Source organism: Strix aluco, chromosome 9 (assembly GCF_031877795.1).
Source record: "Strix aluco isolate bStrAlu1 chromosome 9, bStrAlu1.hap1, whole genome shotgun sequence".
Taxonomy (NCBI): domain Eukaryota; kingdom Metazoa; phylum Chordata; class Aves; order Strigiformes; family Strigidae; genus Strix; species Strix aluco.
This window is the reverse complement of record NC_133939.1, coordinates 3,565,777-3,588,157: the sequence shown is the minus strand read 5'-3', so window position 1 is coordinate 3,588,157 and position 22,381 is coordinate 3,565,777. Positions and strand designations below refer to the sequence as shown.

The window sequence follows — 22,381 nt, the reverse complement described above, 5'->3', positions numbered from 1 at the left end:
TTCTTGGCCACCTGGGCACACTGCTGGCTCATGTTTAGCCAGCTGTCAATCAACACCCCCAGGTCCCTCTCTGACTGGCAGCTCTCCAGCTGATTTAAGAAGTGCCAAGTCAGATGTTGCTTATGGGAATGCCATGCTCTGAGGACAGGCTCTGCATGTCTGTGGTGCCTTCGAAGCCAGAAACGTTCTGTACAGAAAGGGTATGTGACTATTCATTGGGGGCAAGACACAACCAGGCCCTGGTTATAAAGTGGGAGAGTTGTTTTGAAACAGCACCTGTAGGAAGTAGCCCTCATGGCCGTTGGGATTGGCAGGGCACCAGCTAAAGCAGAGCGCTCCCAGGTTTGTTGGCATGGCAGATGAGTATTTAGTGTCCATATACCCCGCAGTGGCCACATACCCCACACCACCATGGCCAGCCTTCAGCACCGAAATTCCCATGTTCACCCCCCTCATGTATTTGCGAAGGAGGGGGCATTGCAAGCCGACAGTGGGCAGATGTGGAGCCAGAGCGATTCAGAGTCTATGATAAAAGAAGGGGAAGTCAGTGTGAAATCCTGAGAACAAAGCACTGCACTGGGTGTGCAGAGGGGGTGGTGAGAAAATGCAGTGTACAACCTGAACACCGCTTCAGTTTTATCTCCCTGGACAGGGTGTGAGGACTTCTTGTCTTACAACAGTGAAATTCATTGCGTAAGTCCCTTTTTCCATTTGCATCTGACCATAAGGCAAACTACTGGATTTCACTTCAGATCTGCATCTTTTCCAAGAGTTTTCTTCTGCCACCAGATGGCCAGGGGAACATCAGGCAGAGGAGTGTTGTCCTGCTCATGCCAGAAGCTCCTTGATCTCTTTCCAAGGCCACTGCGCAGGTTTGGGTTTGGACTGCAGAGAATTTCAGTCCAGGCTTGTCAGGAGACTTCTTACTCCTCGTGTCAGTCTGTGTTGGCCAGGATCATCCTGAGATGAGGACGTTTAGGACTCAAATAAAAGACCTATGCCAGGATGTCGTGAAATGAGTCTGGACTGGCAGACAGTTGCTCGAGGGGCACCACCATCACTGTCCCAGCCCAGTGGGATCTCTGGTAGCCCAAGCTCAACTGCTCTTAGGAGAATGATGCCCACTACCACCATCCCATAAGAAGCACCCTATAGCCAAGAAGGGCACACAAGGAATATGGTCAGGGAGCAACATCCCCTTCACTGTTGTTTGCCCCAGCAACTTTGCTTTCACAAACTCTCCTGAACCTGTTCACCTTAGTCCAGTGCAGGGTCTAGCTCTAATTAGGCTTTATGAGACCAAGAGGTCATTAGCCTGTCCGGCCTGGAGAGAAGAGCACCCCAGGTTATCCAAGCAGTATCTGCCTGTAAGGTCTCACTGCACCTGAGATATTGCAGTGCCGGGACCTCTGTGTTGTAAGCGGCTTCTTTTTCTTCTCCATCTAGAGCTCGTGATTTAAACCTTATCAATGCTGCTAAACTTTTTAATGTATATCAATTGGGTAAAGTTCACAAACAAAGCAGGAATCGATTGGTGGAATAATAAAGTATTGATCACGTTGACGCTAACCGATGAACCTTCAAATCAATAATGAACACAGATCACATTCCCATAGCACATTCAGTTACTGTTCACTCAGTGGCACACTCTGTGGGATAGCAGGTAGGAAAGGAAAACCATTTCATAGCTCCACATGTTCTGTAAAGTACTGCAGCAGGCACTGCTTAACGAATATATTTCTCTAGGCACCAAGCACTTCTCAGACAGGCTGTCCATTTCTGTCATTACCATCTTAGCCGTTTCTAGGCCTGTTTCTGGCTGGAGTTTCTCTCTGAAATGTTGGCAGGGAGACATACCCTGTTGCAGTTGCCTGTGCAATGTATGAGTATTTGCCTACCCCTTCCAGGAATCCCTCAGCTGACACATCTGAGGGCTGCATGTATGGTTTCACGGCAGGATCACCTGAAGGGTTTGCCATCCTAGGCTCTAAACCTGGTCTTCTGCTGTCAGGTTCCCTGCTTAAAGCAGAAAGTCTGTTTCAGGGTTCCCAAGAGAAGTGGGGCACCAATATTGGTGCTACTTTTAATTGCAATAATATTGATTGCACCTGTATTAATAGGCACAAGGACAACTGTGTATAAGCTGGACTTGAACATGTTTAAGACAGGAATGAGAAGAAGGTTTCTAACCATGAGGCTCCTGAGGCTGAGCCCCTTTGGGGAGAGAAACCTCTTAATTTCAGTGAAGGTTCAGCGCAGCAAGATCCTGCCTGTGCTGGGGTGCACTATAGCCCACCAAGTGTCAGCTGTGCTCAGGAAGTACAGGGGGAACATATTCCCTGCAATCCCCTGCCCTGCCACAGCCCACACCTGGCCAGCACAGCAAGCCCAGGCTCAGCTCACAGCCGACCCCTAAAGTACATGAAACTGCACAATTTCCACCACTGATGGCTTGATGCTGGAGATTTTACACCTCATGCTCTCTACAATCTCTGACATGGCACAAGTGCTGGGGAGGGGAGGTCTACCCCAGCTGGTGTTTCACCCTCCGCTCTGGGGCTCTCCAGAGAAGCAGGGGCATGTTTCTGTCTGCCCTCTGTTGCTCTCTGAAAATCATGAGCAATTTTGTTTTCATACATCAAAATGGAAAGCTGCCCCCCTTCCTGGTCCAGACAGGACTGTGATATCAGATTGTTCTTTTTAGAAGAGCATTTACTATTTCCAAAGGTTTAAGAGAGCAGGAGGTAGCTCATTCAGTTATTCACTTGGACTCGGAGCTGTTAGACACAGATCTTAATGGATAGTATTGATTGAAAGAAACAAAGCAGCAGTTTTCTTTCTTTCTATCAAGGGATTTCTAGGCTCAGATGAGAAGAGTTTGCTGGCTTACACTTTTAACAACAAAATACCATATTACAAGGTCCCCAGAAGTCTCTCAGGATAGCACAGCAGTGAGAGAAAGAAATGTGCAAGGTGTTAATGGGATAACAAATTAATAGAGAATAGGATTAGTGAGGGACACAGGCTGGTACCAGGGCTCCTGAGGTCTCTGGTGTCGAGGCTTAATCCATTCTTGGCATGTTGTCCTCACTGACAGATGAACACAATGGGAACCCACCTGATTCCTGGTGCCATTGGGATCCCCAATGGCAGCTGGGACAGTGACAGCATTGTGAGAGGCCAACATAAAATTTTAGGGAAAATCAGTGCCTGCAGTACCTGGAAAGCCAGTGTAATTCTGTCCTGTAGCATTGGAGAACTGTGTCAAAGCAGCAGGCTTGGAAACAGTTTAAAAATCATTACCTGACTCTCTGTTGTCCCATGCAATTTTCCCATCCATCTGCCAGTCATTTTGAAAGGTCGAGAGCAAGGACATGCAAGTCTGGGGACCTGAAACTCACTGCTGCATCTAATTCTGGTTTGCCATCATCCACAGGTGGGTGGCCCTGGCCACCAAGGCTTCCTGACCAGGCCATCCCCACCAGGACAATTGCCTGGGCACACCAGGCTCGCCCATCAGCCATCACAGAGGTGATAGTTGAACCCAAAACCATTGTCATTGTCATCTTCCTCACCAAAAGACTTTGAGTCCCATCTCCAGCTTCAGGATCTTGGACTTGACAGAGGCTAATTTTACCAACAGAACAACCCATGCCCATTGTCATTGCCCCTGAGGGTACCAACCCCTGAATATTTGGGAAGGCAGTGCGAGCTGCGAGATGCTGCCTGTTGTATTTGATTCCAAATTTCCAACCACTTCAACCAGCACTGGGAATACAAATACCGTAGGCAGCTTTTCACACCTCAGCCCTCTGCCCCAGCCACCTTGGGTGCCTTTGAAAGTTCTCCTGCCTCTCGTAAAATATTGATCTCAGGCCTTTTAAATGAGTGAGAGACCCTAATATCACACCGTCCACAAGCTGTTCAGTCCCTACTGGCATGAAGACAAAAACAAAAGGGCTTTCACATCTGCTCTGCTTTTGACAGTGAGAAGAGGGATGAATCACAGGATGGGACCTTTCATTGCCTTTAATGATGATGCTGATTTTGGATGGGCCATGAAGGTCACTGAAGTTTTGGAGGGATAACTGCCCTCCCCCAGTCCCCTTGGCAGTGCTGCTCGGTTGCAAGTGCAATGCTCTGCAATACTTCATCCAGCACTGTAACACCTCCTTGACAATATGCTGTCTCTCCCTGACTTTGATGAGTCACTTATTATCTCTGTTTTTTTTTTTTTTTAAAGGGCCCCCTGTCTTTCCTAGATCATGTTAACAAGACAGCTATGGAGAATGGTGGCCTTAGGGGTCTTCATTAGTTCCTCCCAGATTTATGTTCCCTGCCAGTTTAATACAGTGTTTTGGGCATGGCTGCACAATGGTGGGGTCACAGTGAGCTTCCAGAGGTCAAGACCTTGATCCTTTTATTTATAGCTAAATGGGAGGGGAGCCCTACAACTGTTCAGTCATTGCAAGGCTCCAGTAAGGAAAATGCTGACAAGAGGAGGAATATCTGCACAGCCACGTTCAGGATCTACACAGTGCTCCGGATGTAAGGAGGTGCTGTAGGATGTAGCTCCAAAGGATTTACAAAGCCAGTGTTTGCTCCTACAGGAGAATGTGTGGAAAGTGGAGACCAAATACTCAGACTCACATTGCTCAAGGGTGTGAGATCCATGCGGCCTTTCAGGTGGATCCCAAGGGGGGAGCCCCATTTTTGTGTATCCCTTAGAAATTGAGATCCTGCTAAAGTTTTACCTCCACCTGCTTTCGGAGTGAACACGCAGGGTAACACGCACTCCCTATGGGTTATATTCAGTCTTCTCAGAAGAGAGCTGGGCTGGAGACCTGAGTGTGGTCTCCCACCCAGCTGACCTACACCTTCGAGAACTGAGCTGTGAAGCAGGCTGCAATGATAACTTTTATTCTCTTCTCACTGCATTATTTCCTAGTACAGGCAGTTTTGCACTGCTCATTCCATCCTCATCCTCACACCCATTTGCAAGGGCACGCTTGGTGCCTCCCATCACCTTCCCTGGTACAGCTCACTCCATCTCCACAGGGCACCTCCAGCACCATCCTTTTTTTTGGATGCTCTCACTGCTGCTGACGGTAAATTTGCTCTTGTTTAGCAATGGAAATGCTACCACCTTCAGGATTCTCCCACACCTTTCCTCTCCTGTCAGTACCAGGGACACTCACACACCACAAGGACTCTCAACACCAGGTCTAATGATGAGCCCAAAGGGTGTTGAACAGGTTACCAGAAAAAGCCCCCCCATCAAACATTCAGCTGGGAAAAATAATCATGACTGCATTCAGATAAATACATCTTGATTTACACCACTGGGTCCACACTAATTTGGAGCAGCTGGGGCCAGGCTTGTGCAAGACTACTGTAAAAAGAGATTCTGCCTACCAGCCCTTCCTCTCTTATAGCTCTAACCCATAATTTAGTAAGTGATAGATGACCTAAAGAAATTCCTGGGTAGCTGTAAAATGAGAGGGAGAATGAAACAATTTTATTGTGTAGGCTACCACTGGTAAAGAAGTGATTGCAGCGGTGCCAAATAAAGGTAAGAAATCTAGAAAGTAGCAATAATAATGCATGAATTTCAACATTCAGGAGGCATCATAATGGCTAATGATTGAATGAAGGGTTACAGTGACTGCTAACACCCACGTTTCTCTGAAACAGCATCCTTTGGCAAATTCAATATTTCAAAGTCCCCCTGAAGACTTATTAAGGCTAACAAAATTGTTCTAGGTTTGAGGAATAATGAGCTCCGAGCTTTTTTCAAAGAATTAAAGAAAATCAGGAGTCCTATCCTTGGCTAAATTTGTTACAGCACAGGTGAAACTCAGCTATTATCCTATTAAGTGTCTTCAGAAGCCTCTTGTTTGCTTGACCTTCTCTGCTTTACATTGGATTAAAACACCTCTAGTTCACAGAAGGGGCCCAAATGGGGTGTATTTAGCTCAGCCCAGGCAGAGCAACCCACTGCTGCCTTAACTGGTGAATTCATAAAGATTTAATGTACCTTCCATACCTTCCCATTTGAGGAAGGAGCTGGAGTGATCAGACATGATGTGTGGGGAGAAAAGCAGCCCAAAGCATTTCTTTGGCCCTCTCCAATTTCTTGTTTAATACTAACGGGAGCATTTTATGCTTATGTAAGTTAGATACATGCCAAAGAAATTTGATTCAAGGTGTTAATACTTAATGCAAACATATTCCCTGATGTTTCCCAAGGTTTAGAAAGGTGATCAAGACTTATTAGGATTAAGGGCTCATTTCAGCTGAATTGATCAGATGGCATTTGGGTGTAATTTAAGCTAAAAATACAGGGAAGGAATAAGCAGATTTTATTTCTATATTAAATTGTCTCCTCCTCTCCCTCTTTCTCTGCCATGCACACATGCGTACGCATTCGCACTTACCCTGAGCAACATTGCCTGGTTTGGGGGAGTTTTTTTGTACACTGGGAAAGGTTATTTGGGCTGGATCTGCAGTGAAGATAGCGATGCCTTGTTTCTCATCTGATGTATTTAAACATGGTCCCTTCCATGTCACCAGCACCTTCTCGGTCTTGAGATACGAAGGCTGATTGTCCAGAGCCACATTTCTTGAGCCACACAGGAACTGATTTAGCTTCCACCATCATCATCATTTCACAGTTGCAGTCACTGATATTTCTTGGAGTACATACTGAAATATGTCCAGACAGTGAAAACTAGAGCTGGAAGATGAGAGAGGGATGCTCTTTGGTGGAACAACATTGCCATCTCATGGTGCAGGTGCATCCCTACAAAGTCTGCAGCGATGCTCCCATCCACAGCATTCAAGGTCATAAGCTCTGAGCACACTTGAGTCCCACTGCAGAAAATCCAGGTAAGTAAGCAAACTTCACCAGTCTGCTCCCAACCTTAGAGATGGAGGGCCTTTACCAGGATCAGTTTCAAGACAGGGTTTTCAGACACCCACCAGCAACCTCTCACCAGTCCAGTTTTCCCCATGACAGTCCTGCTGCTGCCTCTGCACCAGTCTCCACTTCAGAGTTCTTCTGTTAATTCTCATTTTCTCAAGCTTCACTAATAATTTCCCATGCGGCACCATATCAAATGCTTTATTGAACTCTAGATAGATTAGATCTACCAAATTTCCCTTGTCTGGAAAACCAATTATCTTATCAAAGGAAGATGTCAGCACAGTCTGGCACAAACTGCCTTTGGTAAACCTGTGTTGCACTTTATCTCATTTTTCTCAGTGCCTTTAATTAATGTTTCCTTCAGAATTTGTCCTACAATCTTGTGTATAACTATAAACGGGTTAACACAGCCGTAGCTGGCTAGTTCATGCTTTTCATTTTCCTTATCTTCCTTTACTTTCCTTATAATCCATTTGCTTGTGGGGGTTCAATCAGTGCCATTTGACCCACAAAACTCATTAGAAATCTCTGCTCTCCCCTCTGCACAGCATGTTCTGCTTCTCCCCAAGCGGGATGGAGATTTCCCCAACCCCTCAGGCTTCGTCTGGGTCCCCTCCATGGTCCTGCTTTCACTGCAGATGTGGCTGCTTTCATTTCCCACCTCTTATTCCGGGTAACTGTCTGCCTTCACTCCCTAATCCACATCACCTTTACCATCAAAACTAGTTACTTGTTAAATTTGGAGGGAATTATTCCCCCTTTCTGCCTACATTTATATATTTCACTAAGGAAACTTTCAATGATTTTCTTTTTCCCTTACGTGTGCATGGTCACACTCAGTCTGGCTCTAGCGTTCTCCTCTATTTGAAGATGTACCTTTCTGCTGTTCTGACATTTTTGTCCATCCCTGTCATCTCTCTGTCCACTCTCTGGAGATGATAGAGTCATAGAATGGTTTGGGTTGGAAGGGACCTTTAAAGCTCATCTAGCCCAACCCCCCTGCCATGGGCAGGGACATCTTCAACTAGATCAGGTTGCTCAGAGTCCCATCCAGCCTGACCTTGAATGTTTCCAGGGATGGGGCATCTACAACCTCACTGTGCCAGTGCTTCACCACCCTCATTGTCAAAAAATTCTTCCTTGTATCTAGTCTCAATCTACCTTCTTTTGGTTTAAAACCATTGCTCCTTGTCCTATCGCTACAGGCCCTATTAAAAAGTCTGTCCCCTTCTTTCTTATAAACCCCCTTTAATGTCTGGAGCCTATCTCCGTCCCTCATATGAGCACAAATTTCCAATGAGTGGGGACAGAAGGCAAGAAGGGATGGCTGCAAGTTGTCCATGCAGGATAGATCTTCATGGTTCAAGAGACACCTCTGCAATTCCAGAGTAATTGCAAAAATTTTTCTTACCTTTGGGAGAGAAGAGGTCCTTCTCTAAACATGCCTGTGCAGAGTGTTGTTCATGGGAGGGTGCCACACCTTCTCTGATGTCATGGATGCACAAGTGGTCAGCAGCGTTAATGAGGGTAAATTCCCTAAGAATTTTAGCCACCAAAACGTAATTCTAATTTTTCTCATCAGTAATGATGTGGCATGACTGAAATGAAGGTAAAATGGAAGTGACTTGTTCCTCCACTCTGTTGCAATGGACCAAGGCTCCGTATAGTTGCAGAATTATTCCAGATTATTGTGGAGAAAATTCCTGAATTTTGATTAGGGGTATGCTGAGATTATTATAATATGGCAGCAGAGCAACTTGCCATCACACTGGGGCCATAAGTTTAAATTTTGCCTGACATTTGTAATAAGTGTCCCCTCCAGCTGACCCAGCTATCAACGGGTACTTGCTCACATAGGCTGGGGAGCTGAAGATGCTCACAGTGATCCTCTTTGCCATTGTGCATGCCTAAAAAAAAACCCTGGAAAATGCAGCCTTTCCAGCAGTCTGCTAGTTTTGTTTTGGCAGATGCTCAACCAAATGTTGTGTTTTGGCATGGTGGGATCCCATCTTTTTTGAATCCATCCTATTGGACTCACGTCAAAATATGCTGACAACTAAAGCCTCTTGGAAAGTCTTGTGTTTTGCTAATTTTCTGTATTACAATGCCATGGCAGCTCTTTGGGCAGAGGAACCTTATTGATCATGTGAAAAGGGAGGTCAGGATGGAGCCTGACAGAGGCAGTGAGGGAAATTGCTAACCACCGTGGGGAGGAAATAATTAGACTGAAGAGGGACTCATTGCTTCTACCATAAACCCTTCTGTGATGGCAGAGGAGACTGGTCCATGCTAGCATAGTCACTGGAGTGCCTCCCGGGCAGCTCTGCAGCCCCTTCTGCCTTTTTTCCACTCCCAGGCTGTCAGCTAGCTGGAGGAAAGCCATCAATCACAGCTGATCCGCTCTATCCACTAGTTATCTAGATCTCGCTTGCAAGTGCATAATTTATTGTCAGTTGGTTCATCTTCTCTGCTCTTTGTCAATGCACAGCATTTTATGGATGAGCTCACGAGAATCAAAGCTGCAGTACTGAAGGTACCCACAAATAGGGAAAGCCCTACCTCCAAAGTACATGAGCCAAGGAGGCACACATGGGCCATGGGAACAAATGGGCTCAGAGGTGTCGATAAGGGGTTTGAAGCAAACAGCCTCATCGTCCTGCTTTGCAATCTTTGGATCAGGAAGTCATTCTGCTGAGATTTGTTTTGCTTTCCTTCCTCTGTACATAGGATAAAGCAGGCAGAAAGTGTGAAGCTGTTATTAGAGGCAGAGCTCCAAGAAATCAAGACAAATCTCACAGAAGCATGAGTCATGTGCCCCAAACTAAATTTACATGAAAAAAACTGGTAGTGTTATACACAACCTTATAATGATTTTATTTCTGTTATGATTGTTGCTGTTGTTCTGGTTAATACCTTTCTCACTTAAAAAAACCTAACACAACCCTGTAGCAACCGCTACAGAAATATTATTTGCTTGTATTATTCTTTAGGTGGTTCCAGTGCTGGAGGCAGTAAGTAGTTACAATCACTCAGTACATAATAGAGAAATTCATTCCAATAATAATAATAACAACATTTATTATTTTTGAAATACGAATCTGATGAATTCATGAATATAGAAAAGCTCTTGTTGCTGTCTTTCCATAAAATGGTAATAAAATCAAGCATGATTTTCTGATAGACTTTTTCTGTAGATTTCTAATGCCCTTACTCCAGACATGTATCCATCACTGCTCAGCACCTTACTCCTGGCCCTGCTGTGTGTTTGGATCCACCTTCTCACAATGACAGCGGTGGGATCGGGCACACCAGCTCACCCAATAGCGCAGACAACGTTTTCCTTCTGGTATCATTCAGGGGATGGCATCATGTCTTTGTCCCCATTTTGCAGAGCACGGGGAGGGCAAGGATCCACACGGGGCAGATCAATCTGCTCAGGGCACTGTGCTACAGAGCATTTACAAATGCTTGTTGTGTTATAAAAACACCTTTTCTTGGAGGCAAAGCAACAACTTGTCTGGAGTTTTACCATTCTCTAGCATTTCTCTTTTTTAGGGCATGAGAGCTCTGTGGGGTCCAGCAAAACCAGGCTTGCAGCAGTGGGTAGGACCTGGGTGGATTTACTCTGGACCACCCTGGTCACACGCAAACAGCCTGCAAATTGCTGATGGGCTCTGCTTGGTGGAGGTTTTTGCCTTGCAGGGACTGCAGGATTGACACAGCCTGAAGCTGGGCAGCTGAAATATAATCTGTAGCATGTAAACTGGTAGTTTACACTGGCTCTGGTCAGAGGAAACAGAGCTGTTTCTAATGGGAGGAGATTTTTAGAAAGTGGTTTTCCAAGTGAGGCCTCCAAGGTCTAATAGTGTTTGCACTCTGATATACCAGCACAAAAAGCCTTTGTGATGTAAAGGCAGATTTAGAAGCACCCACAACTAAACCATCTCCCTCTATACTGTACCAGCAACATCATGTCTTCAGTTAACAGCGCCTCGTAAAAAAACGAAGGCTGTCCAATGCAGAAAAAACTTAAAATCAGTTAATTCCCCAAAGTCCTGATATGACGATGTATAAATTAATATTACAAAGGCTGACTAAATTGAAGCAGAGGAAACCTATAATAATACATGTGTTTGCAGGGAGTGATGCTATCACAAACTGAGAAGTTGGAAAAAGTTTAACGAAGTAAAATTAGACATCTAAAAGTAAACTCTCCTCATACTGCAGATATGGTGGCTGCCTTTGAAGTCGTTATACTTGCTTTATCTCTAAAGCTGTGTTGACATTGCAAGTGTTAGAAATATAAATATGGAAACCTTTAAGCACAAATATATTGCTTTACAATTGCTTGAAATTTGGCTCGATTCAGCTCCTTGCATTCCTTCCTCTGATATTTTTTCCTCTGTGCATTAGTGCCTATAGCCCTGCCTTCCTCTGAAGTGACTGAGAAGCTTGCCTTTGAGAGATGGGTCCCTCTGCTTATAACAAAGTGATATGAACTTAATTTCTTTTCTGTCCATACACATGTAAGGTATAAGTGGTTAACTGTTGCCCAAGCGACAGCTATTTATTTTTGGTAAAATAACTAACAAAGCATTATTTTATAACTTCTCCGTTGCTCAAAAGGAGCAAATGAGTTTCCTACCATATCAACATAATTCTAAAAAAGACGCAAGCTTTCAATAAATACCAAAAGATATACATGCTGGCAGTTAACAACAGCAAGTAGGATGCCTAAAGGGATTAGTGTATGAAGGGAGCAAAACCAGGCATGTTCCTTCCCCTTGTTGTGAATGTTAAGACTGGTCTTCTAGAGGTCTTACTCCAAACCGAGCACTGTGGGGCGAGGAAGGGTTTACTCCCCTTGTCTTGGCACTTAGGAGACCATAGCTGGCTACTGCATCTAGCTTTGGGCCCCCAGTATAAGACAGACATTGGAAAACCAGAGAAGGTGTAGTGGAGGGCCCCCAGTATGGTTATGGAGGATGTGCAAGGAGAGGCTGAGGGAGCTGCGTTTGCTCAACCCAGAAGAGAGGAGGTGAAGGGGGTCTATTTGCTCTATCTCCCTATTTAAGAGTTTAAAGGGAAGGCTGAGCCAGACTTTTCTTGGAAGTGCACAGCAAGACAGTGAAAGGTGATGGTAAAGAGCTGGGCTGTGCACAGGGCACTGACCACAGCCCCTGAAAGATGGGCACTTGAGTTTAAATGCTGTAACTTCCCAAGATGGCGGTCAGATGGGCTGAAACTTTCTAGAAAGAGGTCTTTGGAGCTACTTCAGCAAACAACAGCATCAGTTGGCTCATTTGGGACAAATGTCTGTGTTTCAGAAGGGAGATACAGGAAGTGTGAGCCGGTGATAAGCCCTGAGGAACTTATTTAACCTCAGCACTTGGCAATGATCACAGGCACAGACCTGAGCAGGCCTTTGGTAAGGTTTAGAAAATGAGATATTGTTTAATATTATTTAATAGCTTTTTTTGGGTGATGCTGAGAGTATATATGGAAATATAATGTGTTATGTTTCTAGGGGAACATAAGTGCCTGCGTGGGATGCTTGCCTTCAGGCCCTGGCTTTTCTTCTGAACGGGTGAGAAATCATCCTTTTGAATGCTACTGCAGCCAAATTCAGACCAGCAACTGGTCGGGTTCATGGAGAGCTATGCTCAGCCATTGTTGGAGCATCCTCAAGCAGCCACATATATGCACCTCCATTTTTGGAGGAGATCTCCAGAGCAGATATGTTCATCCTTTCATGGAGCAAAACTGAAGAAGATTCCCAAGCTCAGAAATAAAACGTAACTCATCTCTGAGTGGAGCAAGGGTGATTTTGTAGGATTACTGTCTCTAAGGTTATTCTGTATAAAGAGAAATCTCCACAGGATCTCTGCTACGGAGAAGATGAAGGCTTGGGTGGGCTCTTGCAGAAAGCCAGGCTGTGCCACTGACCACTGTTCCTGCTGCAGAGCATCAGGCAAAACAGTTGAGCATCTGCAGCCCAATACAATGGATGTACCCCTAGAAGCAGCCCACATTGCCTGTGAACCAAACCTGAGCAGGCAGATCAGGGGCCAAAGCTGGTGCAACTCCTTCCCCATAACCATGGTGAGCATCCCATGGTGTTCAAGGCTGACATATTTCTCTGTGCCTGTTGGTTGTGCAGCAGCGTGGAGAGGTGCAGGGCTCTGTCACTAGTCACCTTGATGGGAGCTGGGGCCTCAGTCTGCTGCAGACTGCCTGTGTGACACAGCAGTGTGATTTTTGCCTCCCTTGGCCATGCCACCAAGCTCTTGGGGTTGCAGGGGCCCTGGCACTGGCTCTGACTGCAGACTCACATTTTTCTGGGCTCCCCATTCAGTGAAGCAGAAAACGGGCTCCTATAGAGGGCAATGCAGAGCAGCACCAGAATTTTGGCTGCTCCCTGTATTTAATTATTTTTGTGTGAGTGTGAAGCATGCAGCGGTCTCAGTCCAAGTAAGTTGGCAGTGCCCCATCCACCAGCACAGCCCCATGCAGACCGGGCTCACTGGTGTGTGTGAGCCTGCTTGTCATCCCCCACATGCTTTTCCAGCAGGCTTTCATGGACCCAAATTCATGTGCTGGGTTGGCAGGGCACAGGCAAGGCTGTGGCAGTGGCATCTGGCCCATCACACCATGGAGCAGGAGAATGGGGCAGAGTCCTGGTGAGATGCTGGCAGTTCACGGCATCCAGGTGGGGGGCTGAGAGTTTGTCTGACATATTGAGAGACAGGATGAATCCAGTCCTCAACAACATGTTTCTGAGGGAAATACACTTATTTAAGAGATCAGAGCCCAGCCAAATCCTGGGGGTCTGACTGTAGAGGTGCAGAGGTAGACAGAAGAATCCCCTAAGATAAATAACACCATTTCTGCCCTAAAGTGCTTTCCCAAATCCTCCCACCAAGCAGCCAGGGCTGTGGTCAGCCTGCATTAATGCACAGCCCTCTCACTTTCTGCTGTGTTGTGCATTTTGGCTGATAGTTTCATCATCTCCCCTATCTGCCAGTGATACAGGCTGCTCCAGGCTGTAACATTACACCGCCCCTTCTGCAGGAGTGGGTTGCATAGAAAATTCCCCTCCTAACTCCAGGGCAAGGGTCTCGGTAGCACATCAAGGCAATGGGGGGAGCTGGTGCAGGAGGGGGATGCTTTCACATTGTGCAAGATAAAAGCTGGGCTGAAACTTTTAATAACAGCTGCCGTCTGCTCCCATGCATTCCCCTGTATTAACGCATCCTCTAGGCTCAGCAGGCGCAATGTATGTGCACTGGGAAGGGATGGATGGATGGATGGACAGATGGATGGATGGACGGATGGATGGATATGTTTATATCTGGAGGAGCTCCCAGCTTTGGAGCTGGACACTGGCCATCCTATTTCCTTGCAGGTCAGACAGCAAACGATGGACCTGAGTGAGTGTTTGCCAAAGGAGAGGGTTTCTCACAGAGAGGTGTGTCAGAGCATGGGGGCTCCTCACCTACGTCATTGCTCAAGGGATGACTTTGGAATTGGAGCCCTCCTGGCACTTTCACCCAGGGTGCTATCTGCTGATTAAGCCCTGACTATCTCAATAGCTTTCCATGGTGACTGTTTGCTCTGCCTGTTTGTGGCAACATTAACTGCTCTTGCATCCTCCGCCAGCTCTCAGCAGCGGGAAACACGTAAGCAGGAGCGCAAACAAAGCCGGGGGCAGGCCCTTTGCACCCTGTGGTAGGGCGAGGTGGGGTGCCCTGAGGTGGTCAGGAGCAAACGGGGCACGCCCTGGCGTATTCGGTGGCTGATTTTGAAGAGCAGGCAGGCTGGCTTTTTGCTGCCGTCACAAGCTGTGGAGGGGATGAGCTGAACACTTTTTGGTGGTTTATAAGCACTAAGTGGCTGCTGCTGGTGGAGAGAGGTGGTATTCTGAGTGGTAAATGAGTGTTTTTGCCATGCTTGCATGTACACAACGTGCAGGGCTGCCGGCATTTTTTGGCTGGACAAAGCTTCTGGCCCTGCTAGTAAATATGCTCTGCATAGATAGTCTTGCCAAAAATCAAGAGAAGGGAAGAAGAGCAGGAGAGGAGCTGCAAAGAGCCTGATTGCTGTGGGTGACTGGAAGCCAGGGGCTGCATCCCAATAGGATGCTCTGGTATCCTCACACAGGCTGTCACTGGTCCAGCCCAGGTCAGGGTTGCAGGAGGGATGTGCAGGGAATTCTCTTTGACGCCACAGCTCCACCTCTCCCTTACAAATTCTACTGTCTCAGTGCAGGATGGCCACTGAAGTTAGACGCCAGGGCCAGGAAATCTCTGGGGGATCCTTCCAACATGAGGCGGGTCATCCCAATCCTGGGGGCACCTGATGGTGCTCCTGTACCCCTCAAAGCATCCTTCTGGGGACAGGTTGTGGGGACCAGCAGAGTCTCTGACTGATCAGCAACTCTTCCCACCTGCCTGATCTCTAACCAGAGAGCTGGGCTGGCATCTGAGCTTGTCAGGCAGACAGTTCAGGTTGTGCGGTGTAATTTGGGATGAGTTTGTGTAGGAGGCCCTGTTGCCTTCCTTGGAAGTATTCAGAGAAACAATGACACTTCAGCAAAGTTTTTCTTTGCTGTAGGGCAAAGAATGGTAAAGTAGCCTCCATAAGCATGGTTCTAGATACAGAGAAAAGGCTTAATACACTGCAAACCACCCCAAAAGGTACAAATGATCTGCCTTTTGGCACCCACTTTTCTCGGTCCCACCCATCCCCTGTGACCCTCACAGACCGGTGGGGCTCACGTTTGGCTGCCCGAAGGACCTCGCACTGCCTACTCCTGTGTGCCTGCACACAGCCCTAACTCCTTGCTCAGTCTTATCTCAGCGCACCAAGAATGCAAACACCAGAGCTGGTGGAGAGCAAGCCATGAGGCTGCTCCAAGCCCTGGCAGGGCAGAAGGTGGTGGAGAGGCCGTGCAGCTCCTCTGGCACAGGCCAAGGGCTCTGCACTGGCTGTGGATACCTTCCAGTGTGGTTCAGCTTGGCTTCGCTTCCCAACAGACTGCACGTTTTTCCTACTTTTTGCAGCCAAGAGGTGAGTTTTCCTTTGTCTCTAAACATGTCAGGTTGTAGAATCAGAAAGTGGGTGAGAAGTCGTCAATAAGAAGCCCCTTCATTTGCCTGCGTTGCTGGAGGTCGGAGCAGCTGCATTAATTACAGTCTGCAATGAATATGATGTATTCTTCTACAAGTGTTCCATTTGAAAGAGGTTTCCAAATGTGCCTGGTGTTAAATCTGTAAGGAAGTTGGCTTTGAAGCACACGCACGTGGGCTAACTTGATTGTAGCTGTAATTTACTTGAGCAGATTCTGTAAAGACATGAAAATAAACTGGTGTAGGTTCAAGCAACACTGTGTGTGCTAAAAAGAGGGACTGCCTTCAGGTTATTCTCTGCCAGGAGAAATAAGGACAGTCACCCAGTTGGATGGGTGCAGACCCAAATGAAAAACCCACTGGTTCTTGGAGGAAAGCTGCAGTATTGGGGATAGACAAGAGGATGGGAGTCTCTCTTTTGAATCACGAGGGATGCCCAGGAGCCATGAGAATGAGGATTCAGTGACAGCAGAGTTTGGCATTGCCGAAGGGCTGTGATATGTGTATTATTTACCTGTGGTGCATAAACTGTAATTCGTAATGCAGGTGACTCGCTTCAGACAGTCTAAAACTCAAATCAGATTTGAAAACTCAAATCAGATTTGAGCCAAAGGGCTGTGCAAACTGAAAGCAGCAGGTGCTGTTATTTTTTTGTTTAAAAATATTCTTTTGGTAAATGAGAAGCCTTAGTCCCTGTGTAAGCTGAGCCCGTGTTACGAGTCCCTTTGGGGCTGGTCGTGCCCCGTGGGCTGCCCTTCAGCCAGGCTGCCACTGCAGGGACCCCAGCATTTGTGGGGTCAGGCTGTGATGGGCAGGGGGTGTGCACAGCTGCCAGCACCCCAGCAGGTTGATTTACTCCCTTTTGGTGGCATTTACTGAAAAATGCTGTTGTACCTTCCTGCTGCACGTGTCTCACGGACACCTCAGAGGAATTATCACACAGCAGTAACAGTGCTGTAGTGCACTGGCATTTGTAGTAATCTCTCTTGTAGTCTCCCACCCGTTTTCATCCTGCACTTGAAATACTGAAATTGCCCCGAGAAAAGAAATATCTTTACAAGATGGGCCATCAAACCAGCATGCTGTCTGCTGCATCCAAAAAAGCAACCCACTCAGCAGGGTAATCTATTCAATGGCTGGGATTTATTTTTAACATTCGGTTCTGCAGTCCTTTTAACTTGAGCAGGAAAGTGAACATTTTGATAACAGCAGCCTCCAGGTCAAATGTGATGAGAATTCATAACTCGCCACATAGGGGTTTTGGAAAACCAACCAAGCAAAACAATTTCCCAGAATGAGACGATGAAGATTCGTGTTTCTCTTCACAATGTCATACACAGAGCCGGTATCTGTTGGAGTGTCTACTTATTCTCTCCCCACAATTTGCAAATAAAATGCCTCCCGGACTATTTTAAATTTGAACAACTATTGCGAGCACAGCTTTGCTAGGCTGCTCATAAAGACCTGAGACATCGGATCTTTAGGCCATCAAAGAAGAAATATTAATCCGGTAATGGGAATGTCCTGATGGTCCCATTTCTAATCAAAGCAAAGCCTGGGTTTTCTGCTTCAAGCAAACATTGCCAAGAGAGTGGCATCAAGATTTTAAAATTGCAAGGAACAGAGGGAGGGAGCTCCAGTACCTGGACTGCACTGGAGCAGCAGCACAGAAACAGCAGCAGGCAGGGTTTAGGTCAGAGCTGGGACTGGTAAAAAAGAAATAAAGCCTGAAATCTGGCCAAGACGAGACTGGTGAGGGAGTTGCCAGGGGGCAAATTTTTCTTTCTGTTTTGTTTTCAAATGTCTGGAGCAAGTCAGAAGCATGTGTCCAAGAAAGAGGCAGGAGGGGAATGTGGAAGGAAATTTTGTAGTTCAAATAATGTAATTTATTTTAATCCCACTTCTGCTGGAGTTTCCCGAGCCCCCTCATGCTGGGCTCAGCAGGAGAACATCATCGGGGCTGTGGTGCTCTGCAGCACAGGCTTCTTTATCCACAGGCTTGGGAACAACTTGTTTCCAAACTGCTTGTATTTGCTCTCCATTCCCTGCCTTCCATCCAAATTCAATATCTGCAGGGAGGGTCTGGGCATGGGGTGCTGCCTCTCACAGCAGGGGCTCCTCTGCAGAGGGCTGGGGCAATGAGAGAAAGTGGGAAAAGGACAGGAAAAAAATAAAAAAAATAAAAAACGCAGCATTCCCTCCTCTGCAGGCTGCTTTGTCCAGCAGATCATACCCACAGCCACACTGGTGCCTGGTGGCTATAGCACTGTCACCCACTTCACTCCTGGCATCTCGTCCCATGCTGTCATGGGAACCCAGGGCGTAATGAGAAACTCTGTGCAGTTGCAGTGGAAACAACACAATCTGCTATGCGGCATGGAAAGCTGTACTGATGGGAACAATCATTGCTTTAATATTTAATTCAATGAGATCTAGCTCTGAGAAATGGATCAGGAGCTGCCACAGCTTCAAGCATGTGCTCAGTGCTTGCAGGGGAATTTCCACGGGTTTGCTACGCTACGGACTTATCTATATTCTGGCTGTGTGACATGGTAATGTGTCTCATTAATTATCTGAGCACACAGAGCTGTGTTTCCTCCCATTCCCTTTAATTAATCAAGCTTTAAACACTTCCAGGGGTCACCTGGACATGGGGTTGTCATTCAAAGTGTCCTCCCTCTGTTGGACCCTGGCTCATGATCTCTACAGAGCAAATGTGGGCTGCTCAGATGCAACGAGGTGGCATTTCAGGAGGGAACTTCCTTGTGTCACAAGCCTGTCAGTGCAGTGCAGATAAGATTCGACCCTGCCTCTCACCGGCAGGAACTCCCTGGTCCGGTATGGGCTTGTGTTGTGGTGAGACCAGGAATGAGGTGCCGGGCCAGGCTCATGTAGGTATCAGATGGGTCTCACCTAAAATCTGTCCCTTCTTTGTCCTTTTAGGAGGGTCCCATTGGCCCCAAACCATTTCTGGGACTGAGATTCAGCCTGCAGCAGAGCCAGTTTTCCTCCGTGCATCAGTCTCCTGACTTCAGAAATCCCTTTGCATGCTCCAGGCAATTTAGGTGTCTTCACCAGGGAGCTGGGCTCTAAGGGAGCCTGATTGCCACCGTGATGGCAAACAAACAAGCTGGAAATGTGAATTTGTCAGAACTATAATCCAGGTAGGTCCTAGTTCCTTGTTTGTACAAAACCATCTGCTTTCTATCCTTACATCTGCCTCTCTCTGGTCCTTCTGCAGCCCCCATCCCTGGAGGACCCGAGTCCCTCACGGCCTTCAGGGTTGATGGTTGAGCAGAAGGGCCAGATTGAGGAAAAGACTTTGATGCTTGCATACTAATGTTTTAGCTTTGGCTGACAATCCCAAACTGTAATCATCACCTTCCTTCCCCTCACTGGAACTCACAGCCCCCTTGACCACCTAATTCCACTGGCACATTTTGCTCCTCAGATCCCCTGGACATCTGCTTGTGGACAAACACATGTTGGCATGATGCTGCAGTGCTTGGGAAGAGTTAGTTACACCAGCCTGCCCTGGGGGATGGGCTTGGGGCCCTTGCCTTGGCATGGGATGAGGTGATCCTTCTCACCTTGCTCTCCCTGCCCTCTCCCTTGGTCTTTGCCTCTCTGCTATCTCAATGACTGCGTAGCTGTGCCATCAGACACAGCTGCATGTCCCTTCTGCATGTCCCAAGACCTCTTCTGGTCCCCTCTGCCTGGCTGGGGATGAGTAGGTGGGACCCCAGCACTTCATCCCACAGGGCAGAGCACTGTGCACTGTAAGACATCTTGCCAGGCTTGTCCTGGGGAAAAGGCATGAATGAACTTCACCAAGCTGCCCTCATGCTATGCTGTCCAAATCCGTGTCCTACCATTTCCCAGTCCTACTAAGTAATAACACTGATATATATTTTTGCTGTTCCTTGTCTCTCCTTAGCATCCATATCCAAGGCATGACCCCAAAGGCCCAGGGAAAGCAAGAATGTTGAAGAAAATCCAGATATGTTTCTGCTTTTTCCTTGCCTTGGCCATCTTGTACGAGATCTCCCTCCTGTCTGGCTGCTTCTTCTCCTATATGCCTATGCCCAAGCACTTCCTGACACCTGAGCAGGTCTTGAACCTTGGCAAAAGCATCATCTTTCTGGAGACGACAGAGCGCCTAGAGCCGCCTCCACTGGTGTCCTGCTCCGTAGAGTCTGCTGCCAGGATTTACCAGGACCGGCCCATCATCCTCTTCATGAAAGGACTTACAAACGACACGGCGTTGGACTTGAACTCCAGCTATGCAGCTTTCTCACTTTTGTCTTCTATGAAGAATGTCTTCATTTTTCCCCTCCAGATGGAAACCATCTTCCAGGAGACCCCTCTGCTCCAGTGGTACAACCAGGTGAGCGTTATAGTAAGGAGAAAATAATTATAAATAGGGGGTGGAAAGAGGTCCAAAGAATGCTTAAAATGAGTGGAGGAACGTAGGACTAGCTATGTGTAATTAGTAGGTTTTATTTTTTTGGTTCAGAATAGATTCATTTTTGCCATGTTTTGCAGTGTATTCATCTATCTGTTTATTGAACACATTATCAGCATTTTCCCCCCTATCTGGAGAATCAGATTTTTTTGGCAAACGAAATGTTGGTAAAAATAGATTGCATACATGTTTTGATAAAACATTGCTTAATAATCTTTATCAACAGAAGCTGGTTGAACAAAATGTGCTGCCCAAGTCATCTAAGTGCTTGTTAATGCTGCCACACACTGACAGAGCCCACAGTAGATAAGATGCAGGAGAGATTTCAGTTTTTGTAACAGCAATATGCAAAACCAAGGTGGGATCTTGTGAACTCCAGCTCGGAAATAAGTTCCTGGAAAACTGCTTGCAAAATTTATTTGGCTCCATCTCGGTGCAGGGCAGGCATGTTTCCTCCAAACTCTTTCTTCTGAGAAAAAATGACTCCAAATACTAACAACTAGGGACAACGAAAACCCTCCAGCCTGTTTCAGAGAGCTGGGAGTGATCATTGAGTGTGCTAAGTGGGTTGTGTCCCACTGAAATAGCAAGCAGTGATTCATGGTATCATTGATTTAACATTTTTGGTTCCATCAAAACACCCATTAAATGTTCCTGCATTCATTTATATTAAGAAAGCATTGCTCTGCATTGCCCCCTTACCTTATTCCAATAAAATTCAATAGCTGGAGGAAGAAAGGGCGGTCAGCGACACTTGCAGGCATGCAGGTGCAGGTTTATGGTGCTGTTTGTATCCAATGGTCAGTTCTCTGCCAGCAGCATCAGTGTCTCACCTTTCCAACTCTGCAGGTGGTCCCGGAGCTGGAGAAGAACTGGGTCCACGTCAGCTCCGACGCCAGCAGACTGGCACTTATTTGGAAGTATGGGGGCATCTACATGGACACAGATGTCATCTCCATCAGGCCCATCCCTGAGGAAAGCTTCCTAGCAGCGCAGAAGTCACGGTTCTCCAGCAATGGCATCTTTGGCTTCCCTGCCCACCACAAATTTATTTGGGACTGCATGGAGAACTTTGTTCTCAAGTACAATGGGAACATCTGGGGGAACCAGGGGCCCCTTTTAATGACAAGGATGCTCAAAACCATCTGCAATCTCACAGATTTCAAAGGCACAGAAGACCACAGCTGCCAGAACATTTCCTTCCTCAACCCCCAGCGTTTCTACCCCATACCGTACCCAGCCTGGCACCGGTACTACAGGGTGTGGGACAAAAGCCCCAATTTCAACCACTCCTACGCGCTGCACTTGTGGAACTTCATGAACCACAACCGGAAAGCCGTGGTTGCGGGCAGTAACACACTGGCTGAAAAACTGTACAAAGCCTACTGCCCCACCACCTATGAGGACCTGATCCAAAACGCAGAGCTGAGGGATTTCACATTCTCTGAGGACGCTGCATGACATAGTGTAAGGAGGAGGGGGGGTGATCCTTCCAGCTTCCATCCTGAGGCCAAAACACAGTCACCACTGGTGATAGTGGCTGACTTTGTAGCGGAAAGACAGACCTTTTCATGCCCACCATCCCTAGTCCCTTGTGATGCTAAGGACCATGTGCAGAATAGTGGGTATCCTTTGGATGTAGCCGCCAGTGACACTATGGACACCTCTGCCTCAGTTCTGTTTCCTTATAGGTGTTCATGAACCAAACTTTCCTGAATCAAACAGACTTACAGGCCTTACTAGTGAGCTTTTCCAAGGGAAAAGTTCCTAAAGAGATGCATGACTTCCTGGGAGGAATTTCATCTCTGCATCTCTTGGCACTATTGGCAGCTACCCATGTCAGAAAAGCTGCAAACGCAACAG

At 47.0% G+C, this 22,381-nt stretch overlaps 1 protein-coding gene across 1 annotated transcript; it reads left to right on the top strand.

Annotated features, from left to right (window-relative positions):
- Positions 1–20,035: 20,035 nt before the first annotated feature.
- On the top strand, positions 20,036–22,067 carry A4GNT (alpha-1,4-N-acetylglucosaminyltransferase). Its single transcript, XM_074834516.1, has 2 exons — positions 20,036–20,452; positions 21,380–22,067. The coding sequence occupies exons 1-2, from the start codon at positions 20,036–20,038 to the stop codon at positions 21,977–21,979; spliced, it is 1,017 nt and encodes a 338-aa protein (XP_074690617.1). The 3' UTR covers positions 21,980–22,067.
- The last annotated feature ends 314 nt before the right edge of the window (positions 22,068–22,381 follow it).